A 27,714-nucleotide genomic window follows, 5' to 3' on the forward strand; every position below is an offset into this window, starting at 1 on the left:
CAGGATAAGCAATGTTGACATCTATCTGACCACGAGATTGCCCAGATCAAATACAATCACTTAATTACCTTCCAATCAGTCCAATTCTAAACATAGAAACATAGAAAATAGGTGCAGGAGTAAGGCCATTCGGCCCTTCGAGCCTGCACCGCCATTCAATATGATCATGGCTGATCATCCCACTCAGTATCCTGTACCTTCCTTCTCTCCATACCCCCTGATCCCTTTAGCCACAAGGGACACATCTAGCTCCCTCTTAAATATAGCCAATGAACTGTGGCCTCAACTACCTTCTGTGGCAGAGAGTTCCAGAGATTCACCACTCTCTGCATGAAAAATGTTTTTCTCATCTCAGTCCTAAAGGATTTCCCCCTTATCCTTAAACTATGACCCCTTGTTCTGGACTTCCCCAACATCGGGAACAATCTTCCTGCATCTAGCCTGTCCAACCCCTTAAGAATTTTGTAAGTTTCTATAAGAAACATTACAAGAAACATTAGCAAAGTAATGGAAAGTGGTGTTGGATGTGCTATCAAACTATTTACTCACCGATAATCTGAACACTACGCCAAACGTGGATTTCACTAAGACCACGAGGCTTTAGACTTCATCTGAGCCTCGGTCCAAAACAGGACCAAAGACCTGAATTCCAGAGATGAGGTGCCGGTGAAGGAAATAACTGCAGGTGCAGATTTACACCAAAGAAAGACACAAAATACTGAAGTAACTCAGCGGGTAAGGCAGCATCTCTGGAGAAGAGGATTAGGCGACGTTTCGGGTCGAAACCCAAAAAAGAGTTTTGACCCGAAACGTCACCCATTTATTTCCTCCAGAGAAGCTGCCTGACCCGCTGAGTTCCATGAGGTTACAGTGTCTGTCATTGACATCAAGGCCACAGATCATGGTGTGCTGCATCAAAGATCCATGGTGAATCTGAAGTCAATGGGCATCAAGTGGAAACACATCAATGGTTAGAATTATACCTCCTGCAAAGAAATGTGTCGGAAGGAACTGCAGATGTTGGTTTAAACCGAAGATAGACTCAAAGAGATGGAGTAACACAGCGGGACAGACCAGCATCTCTGGAGAGAAGGAATGGGTGATGCCTTGGGTCGAGGGTCTGAAGAAGGGCCTCGACCCGAAACGTCACCCATTCCTTTTCTCCAGAGATGCTGCCTGACCCACTGAGTTACTCCAGCTTTTTGTGTCTATCATATACAAAGAAAGGTAGTCGTGGCTGGGGGAGCGCAAGGACTTCACTGCAGGAGTTCTTCATGATGGTGTGTGAGGCTCAGCCATCTACAGTTGCTTCATCATCAATGGCTTTCCATAGGAGGATGTTCACGGATTATTGCAGCTGTTGGATCCCAGCTGTTTACAATCTTTGTCAATGACTTGAGTACAAGTATCAAGTATCTATTCAATGCAGAAACAAGGAACTACAGATGCTGGTTAATACACAAAAGGACACAGAGTGCTGGAGTAACTCAGCAGGTCAGGCAGCATCTCTTCTAGGATTGAGCTCCTAGCCCTGAATCATCATCTATCTCATGTTCTCCAGTAATGCTCAGGGGCAGATTTACATATAAGCTTCACAAGTTGAATCTTAGGGGCTTGAGATCTAGGGGGGCCTCGGCAGGGCTGGATTTACCAACAGGCTTCATAGGCTGATTGGGAGGGGCCTTACATAGGGGATTGTGAGGGGCCTTTCTTCATCTAAATCCCACCCTGGTAATGCTGCCTGACTAGTTGAGTGTTCCCAGCTCATTGCCATCATAATAATACCCTGTACAACCCCTTTGCCTTGCTACTGCAGATGCTCCTGCAGATGCTCAGCTGCTCCCTCTGCCGACCACATGAGTTTACTACATACTCCCCTTGCCTTGTTGAAGATAGAAGTGCAGATCTTGCCTTGGGTACACTAGAATGCTGGAGAAACTCAGCGGCTGCAGCAGCATCTATGGAGCGAAGGAAATAGGCGACGTTTGGGGCCGAAACCCTTCTTCAAACTGGATCTTGCCTTGATCTTGATGATGTGGATTCAATCTGGACCAGGAGTTACTGCAGGCGTCCAGCTGCTCCCTCTGTCGACCACAGGCCGCTACTACCACTGCCCTTGATCTTGACGACGACTCCGCTGCGCCGCCGCTGGTGAGCACGGGCTACTGCAGAGCGCTCAGCTGCTCCCTCTGCCGACCACAGGCGGCAACTACTGCCCTTGATCTTGACGATGACTCCGCTGGTTTACTCCGCTGCGCCGCCGCTGGTGACCGGGCGCCACTGCATGGTCGTTACGTTACGTTGCGTTGTGCCGCCCCTTGCTGGCGACGCGCCGCCACTGCAGGTTCACTACGTTACGTTGCGTGTGCCGCCCCCTGCTGGCGACGCGCCGCCACTGCATGATCGTTACGCTACTTTGCGTTGTGCCGCCCCCTGCTGGCGACGCGCCGCCACTGCATGGTCGTTACGTTGCGTTGCGTTGTGCCGCCCCTTGCTGGTGACCGGGCGTCACTGCAGGTTCACTACGTTACGTTGCGTTATGCCGCTCCCTGCTGGCGACGCGCCGCCACTGCATGATCGTTACGTTGCGTTGTGCCGCCCCCTGCTGGCGACGCGCCGCCACTGCATGGTCGTTACGTTGCGTTGCGTTGTGCCGCCCCTTGCTGGTGACCGGGCGTCACTGCAGGTTCACTACGTTACGTTGCGTGTGCCGCCCCCTGCTGGCGACGCGCCGCCACTGCATGATCGTTACGCTACGTTGAGTTATGCCGCCCCCTGCTGGCGACGCGCCGCCACTGCACGTTGCGTTGTACCGCCCCCTGCTGGCGACGCGCCGCCACTGCATGATCGTTACGCTACGTTGCGTGTGCCGCCCCCTGCTGGCGACGCGCCGCCACTGCATGATCGTTACGCTACGTTGCGTTGTGCCGCCCCCTGCTGGCGACGCGCCGCCACTGCATGATCGTTACGCTACGTTGCGTTGTGCCGCCCCCTGCTGGCGACGCGCCGCCACTGCACGTTGCGTTGTACCGCCCCCTGCTGGCGACGCGCCGCCACTGCGCCACCCCCGACGCGTCGAGGAGTCCGGAAATGCGCGTGGCGTCTTCCGGCTGGGAGTTCTATTGATGTGGAAGAGCCACTTGAGCATGAATTCATCATAAATCAGTTAAGTGCAATGAATAATTCAAACAAATGCTGAGTTTGGGGGCTGTGGGTTGGTGAGGGGGGGAATGGGGAAGAGGGAGGAAGAGTTTTGCAAGGATTTAGACCAAAACTGGAGGAATTATGTTGGTTCAGAAAGAAATGGCAGGGAAATTAAACAGTTTGTGTCTTATCTGCACAGAAATTCTAGCAGAACCAGTGGAAATCACTGCTGAGCTGAGAGAAACTTGCATTGGTTTTAAAAGCATTGGGCAGCTTGACAGGGTAAAGGTGATGCAGCCCCATTTGTATCATGGGAGCAAGGTGGATAGGACAGGGTTAGAGGGAGTCTGGAGAAGGGTCTCGACATGAACCTTCTCTCCAGAGATGCTGCCTGTCCCGTTGAGTTACGCCAGCATTTTGTGTCCATCTGCGGTATACACTAGCATCTGCTGTTCATTCCTAAACAATCTTCTTGCAAATGAAACATAAACCAAAGGAATAGTTAGATCTCAAGCCGGGTGTTGAGCAGCCAGGTTGTTGTCTCTGTTGGTGTCAATGTCTGCCAGGCCCTGACACAGCTCCATTTGGTGGGTGGTAGAATGCGCACCCAGAGATGACATGGTTGGTTAAACAGTGAGGGGTTCAATCTCAGAGGAAAACCTGCAGGTGCTGTTGTACCTGTGGCTCCGCAGCCCTTTCGCTTCATGGTGATAGAGTTAGTGAATGTTGAAAGTTTGGTCAGAGTTGCCTGGGGCAAGTAATTGTGTAATCTATGTTTTCTATGTTTTCTATGACACAAAAATTTCTATGTTTTTGTGTAGGAACTGTAGATGCTGGTTTATACCGAAGATAGACACAAAATGTTGGAGAAACTCAGCGGGACAGGCAGCATCCATGGAGAAAAGGAACAGGTGACAGCTGTCACAGTCTCTCCATCTGAAGAAGAGGCCTGACCCCAAACATCACCTATTTCTCCAGAGATGCTGCCTGACCTGCTGAGTTACACCAGCATTTTGTGTCTAATGTTTTTGTGTGTTGTCTGAGTCTATGCATCTGTAATGCTGCTGCAAGCATGAATATAATTGTGTTCAAGAAGGAACTGCAGATGCTGGAAGATCGAAGGTACACAAAAATGCTGGAGAAACTCAGCGGGTGCAGCAGCATCTATGGAGCGAAGGAAATAGGCGACGTTTCGGGCCAAAACCCTTCCTCAGACATATTATTGTACTGAATATAATTGTACTTGTACCCCACCGTACTTGTGTACGTGACAATAAATGGGGCCATTACAGTGCTTGCAGCGCCAGAGACCTGTGTTTGATTCCGACTACAGGTGCTGCCTGTACGGAGTTTGTATGTTCTCCCTGTAACCGCGTGGTTTTTCCAGGTACTCCAGTTTCCTCCATGGTATTTCTGTGGCAGATCCCATTAGGTTTCTGGCAGCTGGTGGTTCAGGAGTTTTCAATGATGGAAGTGAACTTATACTAATTGTAAAGTAGCTCACCGGTCCATTCAGTAGGTTGTTAAAGATATTAGACACAAAAAGCTAAAGTAACTCAGCAGGACAGGCAGCATCTGTGGAGAGAAGGAATTGGTGACGTTTCGGGTCGAAAACCTTCTTTACATTTAATTTTTAAGATGTTAAATACCTTTGAAAAAGATCACCAAGATCATTCAATACAAGGCCACTGAATCTCAAGGACAGATGAAGAAACAGACACTGCAGATTCTGCCATTTTGCACAAAACACAAAGTGCTGGAGGAACTCAGCGGATCAGGCAGCATCTGTGGTGGGAATGGACAGGCGACGTTTCAGTTTCAGACTGAAGAAAGGCCCCAACCAAAAATATTGTCTGTCCCCTCACTCCCCGCCACACATGCTGCCTGACCCACTGAGTTGCTCCAGCACTGTGAGTTTAGCTCCAGGGCATCTGGTTGGAGATGCCCGTTACCTGCCACACTTGTTGTTGGAAGGAACTGCAGATGCTGGTTTAAACCGAAGACAGACACAGAATGCTGGAGTAACTCAGCGGGACAGGCAGTATCTCTGGAGAGAAGGAATGGGTGATGTTTCAGCTCGAGACCCTTCTTCAGACTGAAACGCCCCCCTATTCTTTCTCTCCAGAGATGCTGCCCGTCATCACAGATTAACTCCAGCATTTTGTGTCTACCTGCCACACTTGTCATTGCCATGGCACTTATACAGTTCAGTACAGGTATCACTCTACATAGGCACCTAGATACATATTACAGAAGCATGTCAGACACTATACAAGTGTGTAGCAGTAGTGTGCTAAGACAGTATACTGCAGCGTTTCTCAAGCAGGGTTCCCCGGAACGCTAGGGTTCCACGAGAGGTCGCTAGGAGTTCCGACAGAAATAGTGATAAATAGGCTAATCATATGTCAATGCATTTTTGAATCATTTTTTTGTTTAATTTCATATTTGTAATTTTATCATACACATGCGGCATGTTCTTGGGTATTCTAATAAAGTCCTCAACCTGTTATATCATTTTAAATGATAATAATCATAGGGAATATATTTAGCGATATCTATACGGCGCCAGTGTGAAACAGCCTTTAGTGGTCAATGGACAGGAGCTGTACGTGACGGATTTGTGTATCATCAAGTGACTGACTCGAGTACAGATGCAAGCACGGTACCATCAGTCCTGTCTGTGCTTCCTGCCGTGCAGGTACAGTCCCTCATTCACCCACAGCATCTAGTCATGTGTACCCATCATTTAGGGATGTTATATGAATTAAAAAAAATTTAAGTATGTTTATTTTTATTAGTTTATCAAAAATGTATTTATGTATGTTTTTGTTAGTTTATGCAAAGTTTATGCGTGTTGTCTCTCTGTCTCCCTCTGTCCCCCCCTGTCCCCCCCTGTCTCTCTCCTCCAAGGTTAGTTCTTCTGTTTGCCTTTATTTGCTTCAGTTTTGAACAAGCAGTTTGATTTCAGTTTTTTTTATTGCATTGTCAATAAACTTGAGAAAAACGTAAGCTATTTTTTGATTAAACCAGTTATCAGAAATATATATTATGTTTGCCCTATGAACTTTAAGTTTATTAAAGAGAAAGAGAGAGATTAATGAAGATACATGGATAGGACAGGTTTGGAGGGATATGGACCAAGCGCAGGCATATGGGACTAGTGTATCTGGGACATGTTGGCCAGTGTGGGCAAGTTGGGCTGAAGAGCCTATTTCCACACTGTATCACTCTATGACACTATCTTGAAAACTAAACAAGGGTGAGGTGACAGTAAATGCCCTTGACATCAAGGCAGCATTTGACAGAGTCTGATATCACGATAGCCGAATAAATCTGGTCTTAATGGCCATTCAAGTAATTGAAAACGTACCTCATTCAAAGGGATTGTCACTGGGCAATTACCCCAGACCCAAGTTATCACAGCAGGGGGGTTCTTCAGAGCAGTGTCCTGGGCCCGACCTGCTTCATGAACGACCTTCCATTCTAATGTAGACGTTCACTAATGAAACATAGAAATCTAAAATAGGTGCAGGAGTAGGCCATTCGGCCCTTCGAGCCTGCACCGCCATTCAATGTGATCAATGCTGATCATCTAAAATCAGTACCCCGTTCCTGCTTTCTCCCCATATCCCTTGATTCCTTTCGCCCCAAGAGCTATATCTAACTCTCTCTTGAAAACATCCAGTGAATTGGCCTCCGCTGCCTTCTGTGGCAGAGAATTCCACAGATTCACAACTCTCTGGGTGAAGAGGTTTTTCCTCATCTCCGTCCTAAATGGCCGACCCCTTATTGTTAAACTGTGACCCCCTGGCTCTGGGCTCCCCCAACATGGGGAACATTTTTCCTGCATCTAGCCTGTCCAATCTTTTAAGAATGTTGTAGGTTTCTATAAGATCCCCTCTCATCCATCTAAATTCCAGTGAATACAAGCCCAATCGAGCCATTCTTTCATCATATGTCAGTCCCGCCATCCCGGGAATTAACCTCATGACCATATGGTGCACTCCTTCACTAGCATTAATGTCCTTCCGCAAATTAGGAGACCAAAATTGCACACAATACTCCAGGTGTGGTCCTACCAGGGTCCTGTACAACTGCAGGAGGACCTCCTTGCTCCTCGGAGGTGATCAATTCCAGTTGCCAACTCCTTAGCAAAGGCAGCACGTCATGCCTGCATGCAGACAGACCTAGACAAATTAAATCTATGATTTACAGCAAGCAACCTTTCCTAAAATCCACGTAGACAACATCTACCCTCATCGATCATTTTTGGCACTTCCTCAAAAAACCCCCAAAAAACATATAACCTACCGTGGATAAAGCCACGATTACTGTCCCTGATTAACTCTCTCTTGAAGATCCTGGACCCGAAACGCCACCCATTCCTTCTCTCCAGAGATGCTGCCTGTCCCGCTGAGTTGCTCCAGCTTTTTGTGTATAGCTTTGGTGTAAACCAGCATCTGCAGTTCCTTCCTACACATTAAACCTATGATGTTGCGATCACTGAAATAACCAAAATGCTCTTCTGCTGAAACACCAGTTCGCTGACCAGGCTTGTTTCCCAATACGAGATTCAGTACCATCCCCTCTCAAGTTGGACCAAAGATCCTATAGCGGAGCCCGCTATAGGATCTTTGAGTTGGACTATCCACATACTGTTTCAAGTAACCCTTTTGAATACAACTAACAAATTCTAATGCATCTAAGCGTTTTGCATTAAGGAAGTCCCAGTCACTAATACGGTCGTTAAATCACCCACTTTGATAACCCTGTTCTTTGTAATCTTGTAATCTGTCTACATATTTGCTTCTTATCAGTATCTGTTCTGAGTCTAACCCATTTAGCATGTTTATCAAGTGGAGCTACACAATGGAAAGTGCCCCAGGGATTGGTGTTGGAATCTCAGCTGTATGCAATCAATGCGTTGGAAATATTAGGCCAAACACAAAATGCTGGCGGAACTCAACGGGTCAGGCAGCATCCGTGGAGGGAATGGGCGGGTGACGTTTCGGGTCAAGGCCCTTCTTCAAACTGACGGAGAAGGGAAGAGAAAGCTGAAAAAGAGAAGTGGGGTTGGGACGCAGCCTGGTACCAAGTGATAGGTGGATACGGGTGAGGGGGGTTTGATTGTTACTTATTACATGCATCTACCAAAGGTTAGAAATGAGGGAGAAGGCAGGAGAATGGGGTTGAGAGGGAGAGATAGATCAGCCATGATTGAATGGCGGAGTAGACTTGATGGGCTGAATGGCCTTATTTTGCCTCCTGGAACTTATGAAAAGAGTCAACAAAACACTGACAGGAGGGGGACAAATTGTAGACTTGTCCCTAGTGTGTAGGATAGCGCTAGTATACGGGTTGAACAATGGTCGGCGCGAACATGGTGGGCCGAAGGGTCTGTTTCCGCACTGGATCTCCAAAATCCAAAGCCTGTATGGATCTACAGCTTGCAATCTTTCAAAATTCCCTTCACTCTCGTGTGTTTAAAGCTCAGGAAAGTATCTTCACAACAGAGCTGGGTAGATATTTGAATATTAAGGAAAGAACTGCAGATGCTGGTTTCGATCAATGTTAGACACAAAATGCTGGAGTAACTCAGCGGGACAGGCAGTATCTCTGGAGAGAAGGAATGGGTAGATATTTGAATATTCAGCTTATCAAGAAAATTGGGTTGGTGCAGGAAGTATTGCTGTGCTAAAAGATGAGTTATCTTTTTAAACAGGACTGACATACCGTGTGTGTGTGTGTGTGTATCGAAGATAAACACAAAATGCTGGAGTAACTCAGCGGGACAGGCAGCATCTCTGGAGAGAAGGAATGGGTGACGTGTCGAGATTGAAGAAGGGTCTCGACCCGAAACGGCACCCATTCCATTTCTCCAGAGATGCTGCCTGTCCCGCTGAGTTACTCCAGCATTTTGTGTCTGCCATCAGTATAAATACTGTAAGAATGAATTGCCGTATAAGTTGCAGGATAATGTCTGACTTGATGAATAATATTCTGATTTTAGGATATTTGTTTTTACTTTGCAACCATCCAGAGTCTGTGAGGGTAGTTTGTTGAGAACGACCTTTTCTGAATGTGAAAGTGGGATTTGGCTCAGCGGGACAGGCCCTTAACTCTTGGACTGTGGTGAGCTCTTAATCCAGGAGCAAGCTGGAAATGGCCAGTGCTTCAGTTTTCAAGCAGAAATCGGAGAGGATTAACTTTGTAGCTGTGGGAACAAGGCACTTCTATTTAGTGCCGTGATCAGGCCACATTGGACCTGTCGCCCTTTAAGTGAGCAGTGCTACAAATTTGCAGATGCTGTTTTAAAGCAACGATAGACACAAAATGCTGGAGTAACTCAGCGGGACAGGCAGCATCTCTGGAGAGAAGGAATGGGTGACGTTTCGGGTCGAGGCCCTTCTTCAGGCTGACGTCAGGGGGGAGGGAGATAGATAGATGGATAAGGAAGTGTGAAAACAGGGCAAAGGGAATGGAGATCAATGATAATGTAGAATAGATTATTAGCTGGGAGAAGGTAACATCACACCAATCTTAATATAGTTATATATAATGTAGTCAGAGAGATAGTGAAACTGGTCGGAGAAGGGTGGAGAGAGAGAGAGAGAGAGAGAGAGAGAGGGAAAGCAAGGGTTACTTGAAGTACTACAAATGTGCTTGGCCTTCCTGTCCAGAGACGGGTGTTGGCGCACATACGGATGTACAACATCGGGCGGGAGTCGGTCATGCTCCTGAGATGTGAGTAGACGCGTTGTTCATTGTTCATTGGGTTGTGTTCTCTCCTCAGGGGTCCTGCAGGAATGGACAGCTCGTACCAGGTGGTCATCGGCAGCTTCATTGTCTTCCAGGTCCTCTTTCACGTGGTCACCCCGCGCCTCTCCGCACGGTTCAGCTGGGGATACAGCAACCTGTCTGGGGCGCAGAAAACCGAATGGCACTCCAGGTACTTGGTCTCTGCTCGACACAAGAAGCTGGAGTAACTCAGCGGGACAGGCAGCGTCTCTGGAGAGAAGGAACGGGTCGAGACCCTTCTTCAGGCGTCTCAACCCTAAACATCACCCATTCCTTCTCTCCAGAGATGCTGCCTGTCCCGCTGAGTTACTCCAGCTTCTTGTGCCTATCTTCAGTGTAAAGGTCGAGGTAGATTATCGGCGGCTGGCACTTGATCAATGCTCTCGGCTAGGTAGTGCAAAGGTCCAGGTAGATTATCAGTCGTCTACCTGCGCTGGCTTACTGTGCTTGGTCTGTATTTATGAGTCGCAGCAGTAATCGGAGACAGCGATTGTTATTACCAGCCTCTGGGTCAAACCCACATTCTGCAAACGTAAATGCACTTGAGATGTCATCGTTTGCATTTGATTTTAGTTTAGTTTAGTTTAGAAATCCAACGTGGAAACAGGCCCTTCAGCCCACCGAGTCCACACCGACCAGCACATTATCACTATCCTACACACACTAGGGACAATTTACACTTATACCAAGCCAATTAACCAGCAAACCTGTACGTCTTTGGAGTGATTGTCAGATGTTAATTTTTCCCTTCAGTTCTAATCTTGCTTGGTGTCAATTATTAACCATGCCAGGATGTCAGATTCTGAAACTACCCCAGATAACCAAAGAGGGCTGGGACATTAATAATAATAATAATGGATGGGATTTATATACCGCCTTTCTAATACTCAAGGTGCTTTACATCGCATTATTCATTCACTCCTCAGTCACACTCGGTGGTGGTAAGCTACTTCTGTAGCCACAGCTGCCCTGGGGCAGACTGACGGAAGCGTGGCTGCCAATCTGCGCCTACGGCCCCTCCGACCACCACCAATCACTCACACACATTCACACACAGGCAAAGGTGGGTGAAGTGTCTTGCCCAAGGACACAACGACAGTATGCACTCCAAGCGGGATTCGAACCGGCCACCTTCCGGTTGCCAGCCGAACACTTAGCTCATTGTGCCATCTGTCGTCCCGAATTGTGGCTAGAATCTTCACAATACCCACTCTTTCTTCCCTCGGTAACCTGGAATATCGCCCACTGACCCGAGTGATATTTTTTGTTTCGAGATACAGTGCGGAAACAGGCCCTTTGGCCCACCGAGTCTGCGCCGACCAGCGATTTCCCCCCCCCCCCCCCCCCCCCGCATACGACCACTAGCCTACACACACACACACACACACCGGGGACAATTTACATTTATACCGAAACCAATTAGCCTACAAGCCTGTGCGTCTTCGGAGTGTGGGAGGAAACCGAAGATCTTGGAGAAAACCCAAGCAGGCCACGGGGAGAACGTGCAAACTCCGTACAGACAGCACCTGTCGTCTAGATCGATCCGGGGTCTCTGGCGCTGTGAGGCAGCAACTCTACCTGCTACGCCACCGTGCCGACCCTATGAGAATAGATATACCATTCTTGAGTAAAAATGCTGAAGGAACTCAGTGGTAATCTGACGATGTGTCGTGACCCGAAAAATCATCTGCCCCTTCCCTCGACAGATACTGCCTGACCCTCTGAGTTCCTCCAGCACTCTGTGTGTGGTTAGATACTGGTCAATGCAGATGAGTAGTTCCATCCAAACGCAGTGGTTCATGTTAGTCTTAGTTACAGAAATATTGCTGCCTCACTAAAGGGCCTGTCCCACTTATGTGATTTTTTTTTCGGCGACTGCCGGCACCCGTCATATCGCAGCAGGTCGTCGAAAATGTTCAACGTGTTGAAAATCCAGCGGCGGCCAGAACAAGGTACGACTCTTTGGGCGACTGCTCACGACCATACTGGCTTCATTCACCCTGCGACATGTCGCCTGTACGGTCGTGAGTCGTCTCCTCAGTCGCCCAAAGAGTCGTAGCGTCTTTCTGGTCGCCGCTGGATTTTCAGCGACCTGCAACAACCTATGATGGGTGCCGGCAGTCGCCGAAAAAGTCACGTAAGTGGGACAGGAAACTCACCTGATGTAAGAGTCGTCAGCATTAGCACTTGTCCAGTCTAACCCAGGACTGAGCCACATCTAGCGCAGACAGTTACTGCGGCCTGGCCTCATTCTGAGCTGTCTCTCTTCAGGTGTGTTTCCACCGTCCATGCGCTCATCGTTGGAGGTCTAGCGTTGTACATCCTCTGGTTCGACGATGACGTAAACAGAGACCGCATCTGGTAAGAGCCTGAAATGTCACAGCTTGGACCTTGAAGTGAAACCTGCCGGATACAAAGAGTGAATCAGGACTCTCGGCAGGCACCAAGATTAGTAGCTGGTGCCAAGGTGGCACAAGTAGCAGCTCAGATAGTAGCAATGTCCACCAACCCTAAGTAGGGCTGGGGTGGTGGGTATAGAACAGCAGTGTCCCCCTAACTTAAGGTGGTGGTCTGGAGACAATATAGTGGAGCCCCAGCTCACGTTTAGCTTGGTGATACTGCCAGCTGTTGGCCCACTAACTGTCTCCATCTATATCACCACATTCAGTTTTATTTTCTCTATTTCCCCTTCAATCACACATTTCCCTCCTACTCCACTGCATGTTAAGATCTTATTGCCAGTTCATAAGTTCTAGGAATAAAATTGGGCCATTCGGCCATTCAATCATGGCTGACCTATCTTTCCATCTTAACCCTATTCTCTTGCCCTCCCCATAATACATGACACCCATACTAATCAATAATCTATTTCTGGCTTAAAGATATCCATTGACTTGGCCTCCACAGCCTTCTGTGGCAATGAGTTCAACTGATTCACCACCCTCTGACTAAATAATTCCTCCTGATCTCCTTCCTAAGGGAATGTCTTTTAATTCTGAGGCTGTGACCTCTGGTCCTAGACTCTCCCGCTAGTGGAATCATCCTCTCCACATCCACTCTATCCAGGCCTGTCATCTCACTATAAGCTTCTGAGGTCTGACATGTCTTGCATCTATCTCCCTCTGCCCCCCCCCCCCACTAATCTCTGGTTCAGAGCTCACCCTTGTATTCTCAGTAACTCGGGATCCCGATGTTTAACTATAGTTTAGAGATATAGAATGAAAACAGGCCCTTCGGCCCACCGAGTCTGTGCCAACAAGCAACCACCCGTACACTAGTTCTATCTCACACACTAGGGGCAATTTACAGAAGCCATTTAACCTACAAACCTGTACATCTTAAGAGTGTGGGAGGAAACCGGAGCACCAGGAGAAAACCCACGCAGGTAACAGGGAGAAGGTACAAACTCCGTACAGACAGCACCCGTAGTCAGAATAGAACCCGGGTCTCTGGCGCTGTGAGGCAGCAACTCTACCGCTGCGCCACCATGCCGCCCACATGGATGAACATGTCCTGGATTCTGAGCCCATGGGCAAGAATTGGGCATGGTTCCTAGTCTGCGGATTTCCACTTAATCCGCCTTGGATCGCGTGGCATCCCAGTTCTCTGCCAAGAAAGGTAGTCTTGTGATTATGGATTATCCCTCGGTCATAAGTGATAGGAGTAGGATTAGGACATTCGGCCCAACAAGTCTACTCCGCTATTCAATCATGGCTGACCTATCCCTCCCTCTTAAGCCCATCCTTCTGCCTTCTCCCCATAACCTCTGACACCCGTACTAATTAAGAATCTATCTATCTGTGCCTTAAAAATATCCATTGACTTAGCCTTCTGGGCAATGAATCCACAGATTCACCACCCTCTGACTACAGAAATTTGTCCTCATCTCCTTCCTAAAAGAACATCCTTTAATTCTGAGGCTGTGACCTCTGGTCCTAGACTCTCCCACTAGTGGAAACATCCTCTCCACATCCACTCTATCCAAGCCTTTCATTATTCTGTATGCTTATAGACATAGACAATAGGTGCAGGAGTAGGCCATTCGGCCCTTCGAGCCAGCACCGCCATTCAATGTGATCATGGCTGATCATCCCCAATCAGTACCCCGTTCCTGCCTTCTCCCCATATCCCCTGACTCCGCTATCTTTAAGAGCCCTATCCAGCTCTCTCTTGAAAGCATCCAGAGAACCTGCCCTCTGAGGCAGAGAATTCCACAGACTCACCACTCTCTGTGAGGAAAAGTGTTTCCTCGTCTCCGTTCTTCAATTATGTTCTCGCACTCTAACGATTATTACAGCAACTAGCCACACAGTCCATAGATGCTCTACAGGTGAGATGTTCCTTGAAATCTGTGTTAGAGATTCAAAGAGGAGGCATTTTCCCTGATTATTTAATTAATGACCACTTCTTTTCCAGGAAAGCCTACCTTGAAGAAGTTCTGATCTCTCAGGCAGGATTTCAGATTGTTTCGTTTAACTTGTTCATCTTCATTGCTTCCTGTTGTATCTCCGCGTGTTTGATCAAGTCTATCCAAATGTGCTTTCCTGGGCAATTGTTGCTTTCCTCCAACCCTGTGTCCCCTCACATTTCCCAATCGCACCCAATCGCTGCCGTTACCGTCAGATTCAGAGTCTACTCAAGCTGTTGCTGCCCACCTCACTGCCCTCTTTAACCCGCTCCTCTCTTCCATCTTCAAACATTTCCTCGGTCGGGAGTTTTGTGCCCTGAAGATCAGCTAATCTGTGAAATCTTATCTGTAAACTGTGCTAGTTGCCAATATGTGATTCTTGCTGATAATTGGGGTAATGAGCACAGGAGCCTTTGACAACTGAAGCTTTTGAACTTGTGTTTTACAGGGGGGATCCCAGGCTAGTGAAGGTTAACATAGCAATCGCTTCAGGCTACTTGATCAATGGTGAGCATTGCACACACACTCCCACCTAGTCTTTAGATGGACCACCTTCACATTTGAATCTCTCTCTCTCTCTCTCTCTCTGAGCTTTCATTCCAGGCCTTTGACTCTTCCCATTCAGGGTAGGTCATGCATTGTGAAGCTTCCATTCCTTCACCCACTTCCAGGGTTGGCACAAGCACAGGTTAGACAGGGAGTACATTTTCTCTACACCGCTCCATCAAACAACCCAGGAAAGAGACAGAAAAATGTTAGATACCGAATAAAAATGCCTCTTGCTCTGTCCCATCAAACACTGCCAAGGATGATGCAGTACAGTTAGATATAGAGTACAACTCACTCTAACTGTCCCATCTAACACTGCCAGGGCTAGTACAACAGATGCAGAATAAAGCTCCCTCTGAACTGTCCGATTAAATCCACCCAGGACAGATATGACATGTGTCATGCAGGTACGGGATACTGAGTTGGATGATCAGCCATGATCATATTGAATGGCGGTGCAGGCTCGAAGGGCCGAATGGCCTACTCCTGCACCTAATTTCTATGTTTCTATGTGTCGGAAAGGTAACCTTTGCCGAGCTAGGCAGTGAGCCTTCAGCCTCCGTGCCAACTCTGACCCCTCTCTGGAGTTGACGTCTGTGCCATGGTGTCCTTGGATAGGAAGTGCATAGTGTCCACTAACTTAGAGTGGTGTAGAGTATATGGATCTTGATGCACGTCTATGTCAGTGATGGGTGACATTATGATGGTGAGATGGAAGATCTAGTCAACATTGCTATCATGCAAATTCTCAACAACATACTTGGTTTAGAGTTCTTACAGATCCATAGAGTGATACAGCGTGGAAACAGACTCTTTAGTCCAACTTGCCCACACCGACTAACATGTCCCATCTGCGCTAGTCCCACCTGCCTGCGTTTGACCCATATATCCCTCTAAACATGTCCTATCCACGTTCTTGTCCAAATGTTTCTTAAACGTTGCAATAATACCTGCAAACATATTTGAAACCATTTGGACTAGTGGGTACTATGGCAACACGTGTATCCTAGACAGTGGCGTTAACATCTTAATTGAAACCAAGTTGATGTTTTTCTAAACTTTTTTATAACTTAAAAAAAAAGTTATTTTAAATAAGCACAAGACAGGTGCCCGGGGATAAAGGCCACAATAAAGAGAGATCGGATAGAGATGGAGCTTCATCTGTACTGTCCTGTCTAAAGCTTCCCATGGTCGAGACACCATGGGTTAAAAACTAAACAAGGCACACCCCCATCTATGCTATCCAACATTCCCAGGTGGGAAGAACATGAATGAGATTGTGTAAAGCATTGTGTGCCCATGAAACTTGCCTCAACTATTGCAGGTAGATGTTAAATGACTGATTATTCTGCACTTGTTTACTGGCCCAGAGATTGTCCAAAGACTATTTAACCTAATGTATCCACAAGATGCTGGAGTGATTCAGCGGTGCAGGAGAGAAGGAATATGTGATGTTTCGGGTCGAGACCCTTCTTCTCGATTCCTTCTCTCCAGAGATGCTGCCTGTCCCGCCCAGTTACTACAGCATTTTGTGTCTACCTTTGATTTAAACCAGCATCTGCAGTTCTTCCCTACAAAAAGACTATTTAGCCTAACCTTGTCACGGTCTTGAACTAACCTGGCTCGGGAGCGTTGCTGGCTTTGCACGTAGCTCACTGCCCTCTCTATCATTCACCCTCTCACTCCGCACCTGATGGGTTCACTCTGTTCCCTGGTGGTGCCCTCTCACCTCCTGCTCTGGCCGTTGGCTTTGACCACATGGACACCCGGCTCCCATTAGCCGCTGGCTTTGCCCGCTGCACCACACCGCTGCTCTAATTGGTTGCCCACTTCATAACCTTGCTCTCATTGGCTGTCGGCTCTGCCCATTTCTGCATCTTCACTCATTGGCTGGTGGCTTTGTGCCTTTTACACTCTTGCTTTTATTGGCTGCCGGCTTTGCCCACTTCACCCCTTGTGCGCTTTGTACTCTTGCCCTCTCTAGTTTGGTGCCCAGTTCACACACACTTGCTGCCATTGGTCGCTGGCTATGCCTGGCTTACACTCTCACTCTTATTACAGATTTAGTGCTTCTCCTGTGGCACTGGAAGACATTAGGAGACAGGTATTTCATCAGCCACCATTTGGCAGCGCTGTATGCCTACCAGTACGTGCTGGTAAGTTGAGGGGCAAGCAGCTTTCCTCATCGGTCCTTGGCGGGTGCAGGAATGAACCCAATGCTCTGTTCCCATCCCCATCCCGGGTCATCTTTATCACCTTGGTTCTCTCCTTCACAGGCTCGAGGTCTCCTACCTTACTTTGCTAATTTCCGATTGATTGCAGAACTCTCCACGCCCTTCGTAAACCAGCGGTAAGTTTCATTTCAGTTTTGGCCTGCTTTTATATCTGAGGTGGGGAGAAGGCAGGAAAATGGGGTTAGGAGGGAGAGATCGATCGGCCATGATTGAATGGCAGAGTAGACTTGATGGGCTGAATGGCCTCAGTTTCTCCTATCACATATGACCTTATGAGCCTATCTCATGTATCTCAGGTTACAGGAGCTCATGGGCCCCAGTTTCAGGGAAGCCTTCACTTTTCTCAAGGAAGGAAGCTATTGAAACCTAAAATAATGAACATCTTATTTACCTAGTTTGGTGTTTTGTTGGTTGGAATAAGTTCTCGTGCAGGCAGAAGAGATTAGTTTCACTTGGGGATACGAAGTGCTGGAGTAACTCAGCAGGTCAAGCAGCATCTCTGGAGAACATGGACAGGTGATGTTTCGGGTCAAAATCCTTCTTCAGACCCTTCTTCAGGTCGAGACCCGAAGCATCACCCGTCCCCATGTTCTCCGGAGACGCTGACTGACCTGCTGAGATACTCCAGCAATTTGAGTCCTTTTGTGTATTAACCAGCATCTGCAGTTCCTTGTCGCTAGTTTAATCTGGCATCAAGTGCAGCACAGAAATGATGGGCTGAAGGGCCTGTTCCTGTGCTGTACTGTTCTATGAATCTATTTTTCCAGTTCACATAGAATGTGAATCCCCACCTCTGTGGGCTCATAGCTCACACGTACTCACCAAAAACATGCCTTTATGGAGCTCCTTTAGCCCAGTAAAAGCCAAAGTCAATGGGCTGGCGGTGGTGGGAGATGTGTATTGTATGTGGTTGTGAGGAAAACAATGGTGGCATTTTCTATCTGGTAGTTATCAATGGGTAGGTAAGAGCAGAACCTGCTGGGGATAGACAATAGACAATAGGTACAGGAGTAGGCCATTCGAGCCAGCACCGCCATTCAATGTGATCATGGCTGATCATCCCCAATCAGTACCCCGTTCCTGCCTTCTCCCCATATCCCCTGACTCCGCTATTTTTAAGAGCCCTATCTAGCTCTCTCTTGAAAGCATCCAGAGAACCTGCCTCCGCCGCCCTCTGGATGTTCTACCAGTTGGATAACTATGGGTCCATACAGCATTGGACCTTCAGCCCGACTTGCCCATGCCGACCAACATACCCCATCTACATCTGCCCCACCTGCCTGAGTTTGGCCTATATCCCTCTAAATCTGTCCTGTCCACGTACCTGAAAGCAGCAGACCCTGCAGCCGACCACGGCAAAGGCAGCAATCAAGTCAAAGGGTGAGCAGCAGAGGTACCACATCTTAGACCATTGTCATTGAGGATTTCGATCCACTCGGGTTTGTACCTGCTGGTGGGTGGGATGCAGACAGGAAGTGATTGGCCGCTGTAAGGACGGCGTTGCGGGATCCTGCACTACAGCTGTGCGGCACGGTGGCGCAGCGGTAGAGTTGCTGCCTCACAGCGCCAGTGACCCAGATCCCATCCTGACAACAGGTGCTGTCTGTACGGAGTTTGTACGTTCTCCCCGTGACCCGTGTGGGTTTTCTCTGGGTGCTCCGGTTTCCTCCCACACGCCAATGACGTGCAGGTTAGTAGATTAATTGAATTGTTAAGATTATAAATTGTCCCCGTGGGTGTAGGATAATTCTAGTGTGGCATGGGTGAAGGGCCTGTTTCCGCGCTGTATCTCTAAACTAAACTAAACGAAGCTGGTGAAATGTATGGGAAGGAACTGCAGATGCTGGTTTGAACCGAAGATACACATAAAAAGCTGGAGTAACTCAGCGGGACAGGCAGCATCGCTGGAGAGAAGGAATAGGCGACGCTTCGGGTCAAGACCCTTCTTCAAACTGAAGGGTCTCGACCTGAAACGTCACCTTTTCTTTTCCATCAGAGATGCTGCCTTGTGCTGCTGAGTTACTCCAGCATTTTGTGTGTATGTTTGGTGTAAACCAGCATCTGGAGTTCCTTCCTAAACTAAGCTGGTGGTGGGAGGATGGTGCAGATGAAGGCCCTGTGTATTGCGTACAGTTTTGGTCTCCTAATCTGAGGAAAGACATTCTTGCCATAGAGGGAGCACAGAGAAGGTTCACCAGACTGATTCCTGGGATGTCAGGACTCTCACATGAAGAAAGGCTGGATAGACTCGGCTTGTACTCGCTAGAATTTAGAAGATTGAGGGGGGATCTTATAGAAACTTACAAAATTCTTAAGGGGTTGGACAGGCTAGATGCAGGAAGATTGTTCCCGATGTTGGGGAAGTCCAGAACAAGGGATCACAGTTTAAGGATAAGGGGGAAGTCTTTTAGGACCGAGATGAGAAAAAAAAAATTCACACAGAGAGTGGTGAGTCTGTGGAATTCTCTGCCACAGAAAGTAGTTGAGGCCACAGTTCATTGGCTATATTTAAGAGGGAGTTAGATGTGGCCCTTGTGGCTAAAGGGATCAGGGGGTATGGAGAGAAGGCAGGGATGGGATACTGTGTTGGATGATCAGCCATGATCATATTGAATGGCGGTGCAGGCTCGAAGGGCCGAATGGCCTCTACTCCTGCACCTATTGTCTATGTTTCTATGAGCAATGACGGTCCTGTACCTGTGTGTGCCCCCCTGCAGATGGTTTTTCGAGGTGCTGGCGGTACCCCGCAGTGCCCGGCTGGTGGTACTGAATGGCACGGCCATGTCAATCAGCTTCTTTCTGGTGAGGATCGCTGTGATCCCATCCTACTATCGGCAAGTGGCGTCCAGCTTTGGCACGGCTGCCTTCCACCGCCTTGGCCTGGGCCCACAGTGTGCTTGGATCATATCCAGCCTGGCCCTGGATATTCTCAACACAATCTGGATGTACAAAATCGCCAGAGGCTGCTGGAAAATTCTCGTCAGATCTCACATGCATCGGAAAACGGAACTCAGCAAGAGTTTCTAAGCACATGGACAAGATTGATCAGCTTCTACATTAATAATTCAATTGATCAGTGGCAAATCAACACTGTTTAAAGAAAAATTACTTCAAAGTCTCAATTATTATAGTAAATCCAGCAAATCTATAAATGTTGGTATTCCCAAATATAGACTCGGAGGAGACTAGAGACTGATTACTCCCAGATTTTTATTTCTGCAATCTCCCGGAAGTGCATCTCAGTTTCTCCATCTTGCCTGTATCTGAGCCTTGTGAGTGGGAGGTGCCTCGGTACAAAGGGGACAGGTGTCATCAACACTGGGGCCAGCTCTCTCCGCCCTGCGCTCCATTGCCAAGCCTGCTCACGCACTACAGAAGCCCGCTCCAGTGCAGTCCCGCGCAGTGGTCCCACACACCTGCAGCCCCGAGAATGCTGCACTGCACAATGCCTTATCCACCCGTCCTTGACTGTTAGTTGAGCTGTGCTCCAGAACGCAAACTGGAGTCAGATTTTATTTAAAAGAATTGTATCATACTTTAAGGCAATAACCCCGTGTGTCTCCCCCCCCCCCCCCCCTGTAGATCAATTGGCCTTTCTGATATATTCCCACACACAAACTATTCCCCAGCTACTATAGAGACTATGCAGCCTCCAAATGCAACCCCTCACCCTCACACTCCAGAGTTTTATGATTCCTGTTTCATTAGTTCATGTGATAGGAGCAGAAGAGATAAATTCATAAGTGATAGGGGCAGAATTAGGCCAGTGAGCCCAGCCAGTCGACTCTGCCATTCAACCATGGCTGATCTACCTTCCCCTCTAATTCTCAATCTCCTGCCTTCTCCCCATAACCCCTGACACCCGTACCAATCAAGAATCTCTGTCTATGCCTTAAATATAATCCATTAACTTGGCCTCCGCGGCATTCTGTGGCAATGAATTCCACAGATTCACCACTCACAGACTAAAGAAATTCTTCCTCATCTCCTTCCTAAAGGAACGCCCTTTTGTCCTCTCGTCCTGGACTCTCCCACCAGTGGAAACATCCTCTCCACATCCACTCCATCCAGGCCTTTCACTTTCAAGCCCCGTCTAAGGTTCATGAGGGATTTGCCTTCCTCATTGTAACGGACACTGACTCAATTCCTTGGCCTTCCAATGGTGAATGATGGTCAGGAGATGTTGTTCCCCTATCCACCAACTCACATGCAGTTGCCATCACGAGCAGTGCACCACACTGATTGTGACCAGCATTGCTTTAACCGTTCTAGCACAGGGATGTTTTATTTCAATTTCAGCTTAGTTGGTAAACGTAGGGGATTTACTGGATCACTATCACATGTTGAAAAGAGCGTTTATTGTTGCTCGTAACTATCTCCCACTGATATATTATAATTTCATCCGAGAGCCAACATGGACTCATAATTTGGACATCATGTCCATTGACTTTTCAAGCAGCTAACCAGCATAGTAGGTACGTGGATGCCTGTTAATGCTACTTTATTTATACAAGATGTTAAACAAAGTTTTACACAAGAAACTGTCAGAATATGTATGTGTATGGAATTGGATGGGGTTAGAGTAAATGAGTTTGGACAATGTTATGGGACTCATGTGGTACCGACAAGGATTTATGACCATGGCTCCAGGAAGAGAGGTCAACACTAGGTTAGTGTTCCAACACTGGATGTTGCAGAGAATGTTGTTCAGAGTGGGCAAAGCTGTGGCAGATAGAGTTCAGTGTGGGGAGATGTGTGGATCACAGGGTCCATCCAGATCTGAGATGGATCTGAATATTTTTTTCAATAGTGGAAGCCAGGAACTATGAAAGATTTAGAGAGTCGGTGTATAGAAACATTAAAAGCTACTGAACAGGAACAGAAAATAACGTACACACTAAAGGAATGTTAGTCATTAGCTATGGAGGACTGGGATGCAGTGATATCCATTGACTTACCTCCACAACGTTCTGTGGCAGTGATTTCCACAGATTCACCACCCACTGAGTAAAGAAATTGCTCCTCATCTTCCTAAAGAAACGTCCTTTAGGAAGATACACTGAAACTTGAGCTTCTCCCAGTGAGTGTGTGTGTGTGGAGTGGCTGTATTCAGTTCTGGGCACTGCAACTGAGCAGAGGAAATGTTACATAGAAACAAAGAAAATAGGTGCAGGAGTAGGCCATTCTGCCCTTCGAGCCTGCACCGCCATTCAATATGATCATGGCTGATCATCCAACTCAGTATCCTGTACCTGCCTTCTCTCCATACCCCCTGATCCCTTTAGCCACAAGAGCCACATCTAACTCCCTCTTAAATATAGCCAATGAACTGGCCTCAACTACCTTCTGTGGCAGAGAATTCCAGAGATTCACCACTCTGTGTGTGGAAAAATATATTCTCATCTCGGTCCTTTTTCCCCACATGTCCCCACACTGAACTCCATCTGCCACAGCTTCCTCAACACCAACATCCACAGAGATTTCCTTTCTTCTCCAAATGCCTGGATTCTGCCATTCACTCGTTCCCACACTCATCTTGTGTGGATCTTGCGAGACTTTCATGGGCTGGGCACTACCTCAGCAATCTCATCCCTGTGAGGATAGTCTCCACGATGATACCTGGAGATGTGTAGGTCAGTTTCCAAAGTCATTCTGGCTGTACCAGTGCCATATCCCTACATCTCTGTTCCTCCATTGCTTGCCCACTGTACTGTCTAAATTGAGATCTGACTTTCTCCCAACACACTGCTGGGAGGATCATAGCCATTGTGTCCCCACCCGATACGCATCCACCTCTCCCTCCCATACACAAACCAACCAGCCCCTGGATAACTAGATTCGTAGAAAGACACAAAAGGCTGGAGTAACTCAGCGGGTCAGGCAGCATCATTGGAGAAAAGGAATAGGTGACATTTTGGGTCGAGACCCTTCTTCAATCTCGACCCGATATGTCACCTATTCCTTTTCCCCAAGATGCTGCCTGACCCGCTGAGTTACTCCAGCTTTTTGTGTCTACGGTTTAAACCAGCATCTGCAGTTCTTTCCTACACATGACTAGATTGTCCCCAGTCTCAATGCTGATAGTTTCATGTGTTCTCCTGTGGAGAGGTCTCATCACTCCCTGCCCTTTCTCACTAAATCCCTCATTTGTGCCTGGTCACCTCCAGCCCACCAGGGATCTTTCCTCCAACGTTGCCTTGTTTGCCCACATCCTCTCCCAGAGAGAGGTTTGCACACAAAGCACCGTACGGTGGCGCAGCGGTAGAGTTGCTGCCTTCCACCGGTTGCGGGTTCGATCCCGACTACTGTCTGTAGGGAGTTTGTACGTTCTCCGCCTGGGTTTTCTCCGCTTCTTCCCACACTCCCAAAAACGTACAGGTATGTAGGTTAATTGTCTGGGTGTATGTGCAAATTGTCCCTAGAGCGTGTACGATAACGTTAATATGCAGGGATCGTAGGTCAGTGCTGACTCGATGGGCCGAAGGGCCTGTTTCCGCGCTGAGTCTCTAAACTAAGCACACTGAGATACGCTGCAGAATAATGTCTATTGTCAGCTGTGCCTTCACACAGGGAGCTTTGCCAACACACAACTAATAGTGAAGATAGACAAAATGCTGGAGTAACGCAGCGGGTCAGGCAGCATCTCTGGAGAGAAGAAATAGGTGATGTTACAGGTCAGAGCCCTTCTTCAGACTCCTTTCTCTAAAGGGATGCTGCCTGTCCCACTGAGTTACTCCCTTTCTCTAAAGGGATGCTGCCTGTCCCACTGAGTTACTCCAGCATTTTGGGTCTACGATATAAACCAGCATCTCCAGTTCCTTCCTACACACTACTAATAGTCATTTTTATCACTAAAATCAGTTCAGTACATTAAAAAGTTGGCATAAGAGATCGCAGATGCTTGATTCCTTAATGAAAAAGCAGAGTTGCTGGAGAAACTGATCGGTGCTAGTTCATGTTCACATTATAGGAGCAGAATTAGGCCATTTGACCCATCAAGCCTACTCCACCATTCAACCATGGCTGATCTATCTTTCCCTCTCAACCCCATTCTCCTGCCTTCTCCCCATAAACCCTTGACGCCCTTACTAATTAAGAATCTGCCAATCTCCGCCTTAAAAATACCCATTGATGGCCTCCACAATCTTCTTGTTCCCTGGATGGAGGTGAGGAGGAAGGTGTTACATCTCCTGTGGTTTCAGGCGAAAGTGCCAGGGGACAGATGGGTGAATAGACCAGGGAGTCAAATAGAGAGTGGTTCCTGCAGAAAAGGGTGGGGAGGGGAAGATGTGACTGGTGGTGGGATAGTGTTGTAGATGGCAGAAATGAAGAATAATGCCAAAGCTAACCCTAGATGAAGGATCTCGGCCCGAAACATCAACCATCCATTTCCCCCATAGATGCTGTCCAATCCACTTGGTTCTTCAATCTGAAGAAGGGTTTCGGCCCGAAACGTTGCCTATTTCCTTCGCTCCATAGATGCTGCTGCACCCGCTGAGTTTCCCCAGCACTTTTGTCTACCTTCGATTTTCCAGCATCTGCAGTTCCTTCTTAAACACATGGTTCTTCTGACAGCTCCCCTCTTGTTGCTACCTTTACAGATTTGTCCCTATGCATAAATGGACACAAAGTGCTGGAGTAACTCAGCGGGTCAGGCAGCGTCTCTGGAGAACATGGATAGGTGAGGTCTCGGGTCGAGACCCTTCTTCAGACTTTGTGTCCTTTTGTGTATTGACCAGCATCTGCAGTTCTTTGTCCCTTTGCACTAGTGTAATGTTACTTTGTGCAAATTGGCTGCTACGTAACTCCACTAGAAGATAACTAATTGTCCGCAAAGCACTTTTGGGATGTCTAGGAAATGCCACAATCAAGCCTTAAGACATGCTGTAGTTTCCAACTGCAGATATGAGCTGTGTCTTGGCTGCAAAGACAAGCAGCAGTAGTGAGCAGGTGTGCACAAGATGAGTGTCAGGGATTTGTCTCTAACATCAATAAACAATAGGTGCAGGAGTAGGCCATTTGGCCCTACGAGCCAGCACCACCATTCAATGTGATCATGGCTGATCATCCCCAATCAGTACCCCGTTCCTGCCTTCTCTCCATATCCCCTGACTCCGCTATTTTTAAGAGCCCTATCTAGCTCTCTCTTGAAAGCATCCAGAGAACCTGCCTCCATCACCCTCTGAGGCAGAGAATTCCACAGTCTCACCACTCTCTGTGAGAAAGAGTGTTTCCTCGTCTCCGTTCTAAATGGCTTACTCCTTATTCTTAAACTGTGTGGCCCCTGGTTCTGGACTCCCCCTACATCGGAAACATCTTGCATGGAACAATGGCTAATTCTGCAGCAGCTAGAAATGACATGAGGAGGGAGACAAGGACAGGGACATTACCTGGGGAGCTTGTCTTTCCCACTGCTGCACTAGCTGAGGTTTCTCCCTGCCCAAACGCCTTCAATTCTTTATTTTCACCCTGGCTCAGTTATTTTCTTATGTTCACTGGACTGAACTTGGTTCATATATTAAAAACTTTGCAGATCATTATCTTACAAATATCTCTTCAACAAAGTTAACAGCCCACTCTGTTTAATCTTGGCATTTAGAATGACGCAAGGCGTTTCCTTGTGTTCACCAGTAACCGTCCACCCATCAAGCAGCTGAGATATGATCATCTTTTCTCTTGCATTCTGTCCCACATGTGCCTTGTGCTGTAGTAGCCAATTCACCACAGGCAGAGGGTTAGTATTTGTAGTGTGTGTGTACTGAAAGACTGGTTTTGTGTTTCTCGACAAAAGGACACATGGTACTGGAGTAACTCAGCTGGTCAGGCATCATCTGTGGAGAACATGGATAGACAATGTTTCGGGTCTCCAGTTACTCCAGCACTTTGTGTCCTTTTGTGCAGCAGCTTCTTCAGTTTTCCGTAAGGGTGTCAGGGGTTATGGGAAGAAGGCAGGAGAATGGAGTTGAGGGGGAGTTAGATCAGCCATAATTGAATGGCGGAGTAGACGATGGGCCGAATGGCCTAATTCTGCTCCTATCACATGAACTTTCACTGTCCAGTTGATACCTGTGTGGATTGAACGTATACTTGGTGTGGATAGAGAATTCTACAAACAGGCCATGTTTCTTTGTCTTGTCTCTGTATGGATTTGAGTAAGATACCAGATAAAGTCCCTTATGGTCGACTAATCCTGAAGATTAAGATGCATTGGATCCATGGTGGCGTGGTCATATGGATTTAGAACTGGCTACTTCATAGAAGACAGGGTTGTGGTGGGAGATAGATATTCTGGCTGGAGGTCTGTGAGCAGTGGAGTATCACAGAGATATGTGCTGGGATCTCTCTTTGTGAGTTGTATAAACGACTTGTATGTAAGGTTGGTTAGTAAATGTGCAGATGGCGTCAAAATTGGTGGAATTGCAATCAGTGAGGAGGGCTGTCAAATTGTTCAGTTGGATCTAAGATTAGGTGTAGAAGTGGGCAGAGAAATGGCAGATGGAGTTTAATCCAAACAAGTTGCGAGGTCGAATGAAATGGGAAAGCTCCGCTCAGACAGCACCCATCGTCAGGATCGAACCTGAGTCTCTGACGCTGTAAGGCAGCAACACTACCGCTGCGCCACTGTGCCAGGTAGTGCAGTGGCGTAGCTCGTATCATTATCACTACAGTAACCAGGCTCAGTCCTGACATCCGGTGCTATCCAATGCTGTCTGTGACTGCGTGGGCTTTCTCCAGGCACTCCGATCTCCTCCGACAAGCCAAGCGTGCAGGTTAATTGGCCATTGCAAATCGACTGAGCAGGGGAGAGTGGTTGAGAATGGGGGGAGAATGGGTTTACTCTGTGGGCTGGTACAGGCTTGATGGCCAGAATGGTCTCCAATATCATGAGGAAACATGGAAAAAATATGATGTATTAGATTGTAGTACAGTGAGACAAGATGGGCTGAATGGCTTTCTGCACCTTATTGATTCCACGATTACTGCAAGATTTTCAATGTTCCTGCATCCAATGTGAAAGGATTTCTAACTAATAATCAACCTGGAGTCATAGGCATTGTATAAAATGTTATGGATTATGAGTCACACAGTACTGTAACTTACTGCCTTTTGTACTGAGATCATGTGAACTGATTGAATAAATTAATTTGAAATCGGTATCTGGTTGACTCTTTTCATAAGGTCTAGGAGCAGAAATAGGCCATTCGGCCCATCAAGTCTACTCCCCCATTCAATCATGGCTGATCTATCTCTCCCTCCTAACCCCATTCTCTGCCTTCCCAAACACCCGTACTAATCAAGAATCTGTCAATCTCTGCCTTAAAAAATATCTATTGACAGCTTCCACAACTGTCTGTGGCAATGAATTCCACAGATTCAACATCCTCTGAGTAAAGAAATTCATCCATCTCCTTCTAAAGGTACGTTCTTTCATTCTGACAACATGGTCCTAGACTCTTCCACCAGTGGAAACACCCTCTCCACATCCAGGCCTTTCACTATGCAGTAAGTTTTACTGGGGTGCCCACTCATCCTATGTTAACCCAATCATTCCCGTAAACCTCCTCTGGACCCTCTTCAACG

General features: G+C 47.6%; 1 protein-coding gene and 1 long non-coding RNA gene across 2 annotated transcripts; one reads left to right on the forward strand and one right to left on the reverse strand.

Annotated features, from left to right (window-relative positions):
* Nucleotides 1-3,079: 3,079 nt before the first annotated feature.
* Nucleotides 3,080-20,954, forward strand: LOC116966032 (TLC domain-containing protein 4-B-like). The gene is made up of 7 exons (XM_033012165.1): nt 3,080-3,165; nt 9,938-10,093; nt 12,214-12,303; nt 14,799-14,857; nt 16,961-17,055; nt 17,176-17,249; nt 19,851-20,954. The coding sequence occupies exons 2-7, from the start codon at nt 9,951-9,953 to the stop codon at nt 20,158-20,160; spliced, it is 771 nt and encodes a 256-aa protein (XP_032868056.1). The 5' UTR covers nt 3,080-3,165; nt 9,938-9,950; the 3' UTR covers nt 20,161-20,954.
* On the reverse strand, nt 17,804-26,724 carry LOC116966034. The gene is made up of 3 exons (XR_004409881.1): nt 26,215-26,724; nt 19,294-19,296; nt 17,804-18,185 (listed from the first exon to the last, which is right to left on the reverse strand). It is a non-coding gene; the product is annotated as an uncharacterized LOC116966034 (long non-coding RNA).
* Between the last annotated feature and the right edge of the window lie 990 nt (nt 26,725-27,714).

This window comes from Amblyraja radiata, chromosome 35, assembly GCF_010909765.2.
Source record: "Amblyraja radiata isolate CabotCenter1 chromosome 35, sAmbRad1.1.pri, whole genome shotgun sequence".
Classification (NCBI taxonomy): Eukaryota; Metazoa; Chordata; class Chondrichthyes; order Rajiformes; family Rajidae; genus Amblyraja; species Amblyraja radiata.

Coding starts and splice junctions, on each gene's coding strand:
- LOC116966032 (XM_033012165.1), top strand. CDS start 9,951: ATGGACAGCTCGTACCAGGTGGTCATCGGCAGCTTCATTGTCTTCCAG. Junction 12,304..14,798: donor GTAAACAGAGACCGCATCTG/GTAAGAGCCTGA, acceptor TGTGTTTTACAG/GGGGGATCCCAGGCTAGTGA. Junction 17,250..19,850: donor ACGCCCTTCGTAAACCAGCG/GTAAGTTTCATT, acceptor GCCCCCCTGCAG/ATGGTTTTTCGAGGTGCTGG.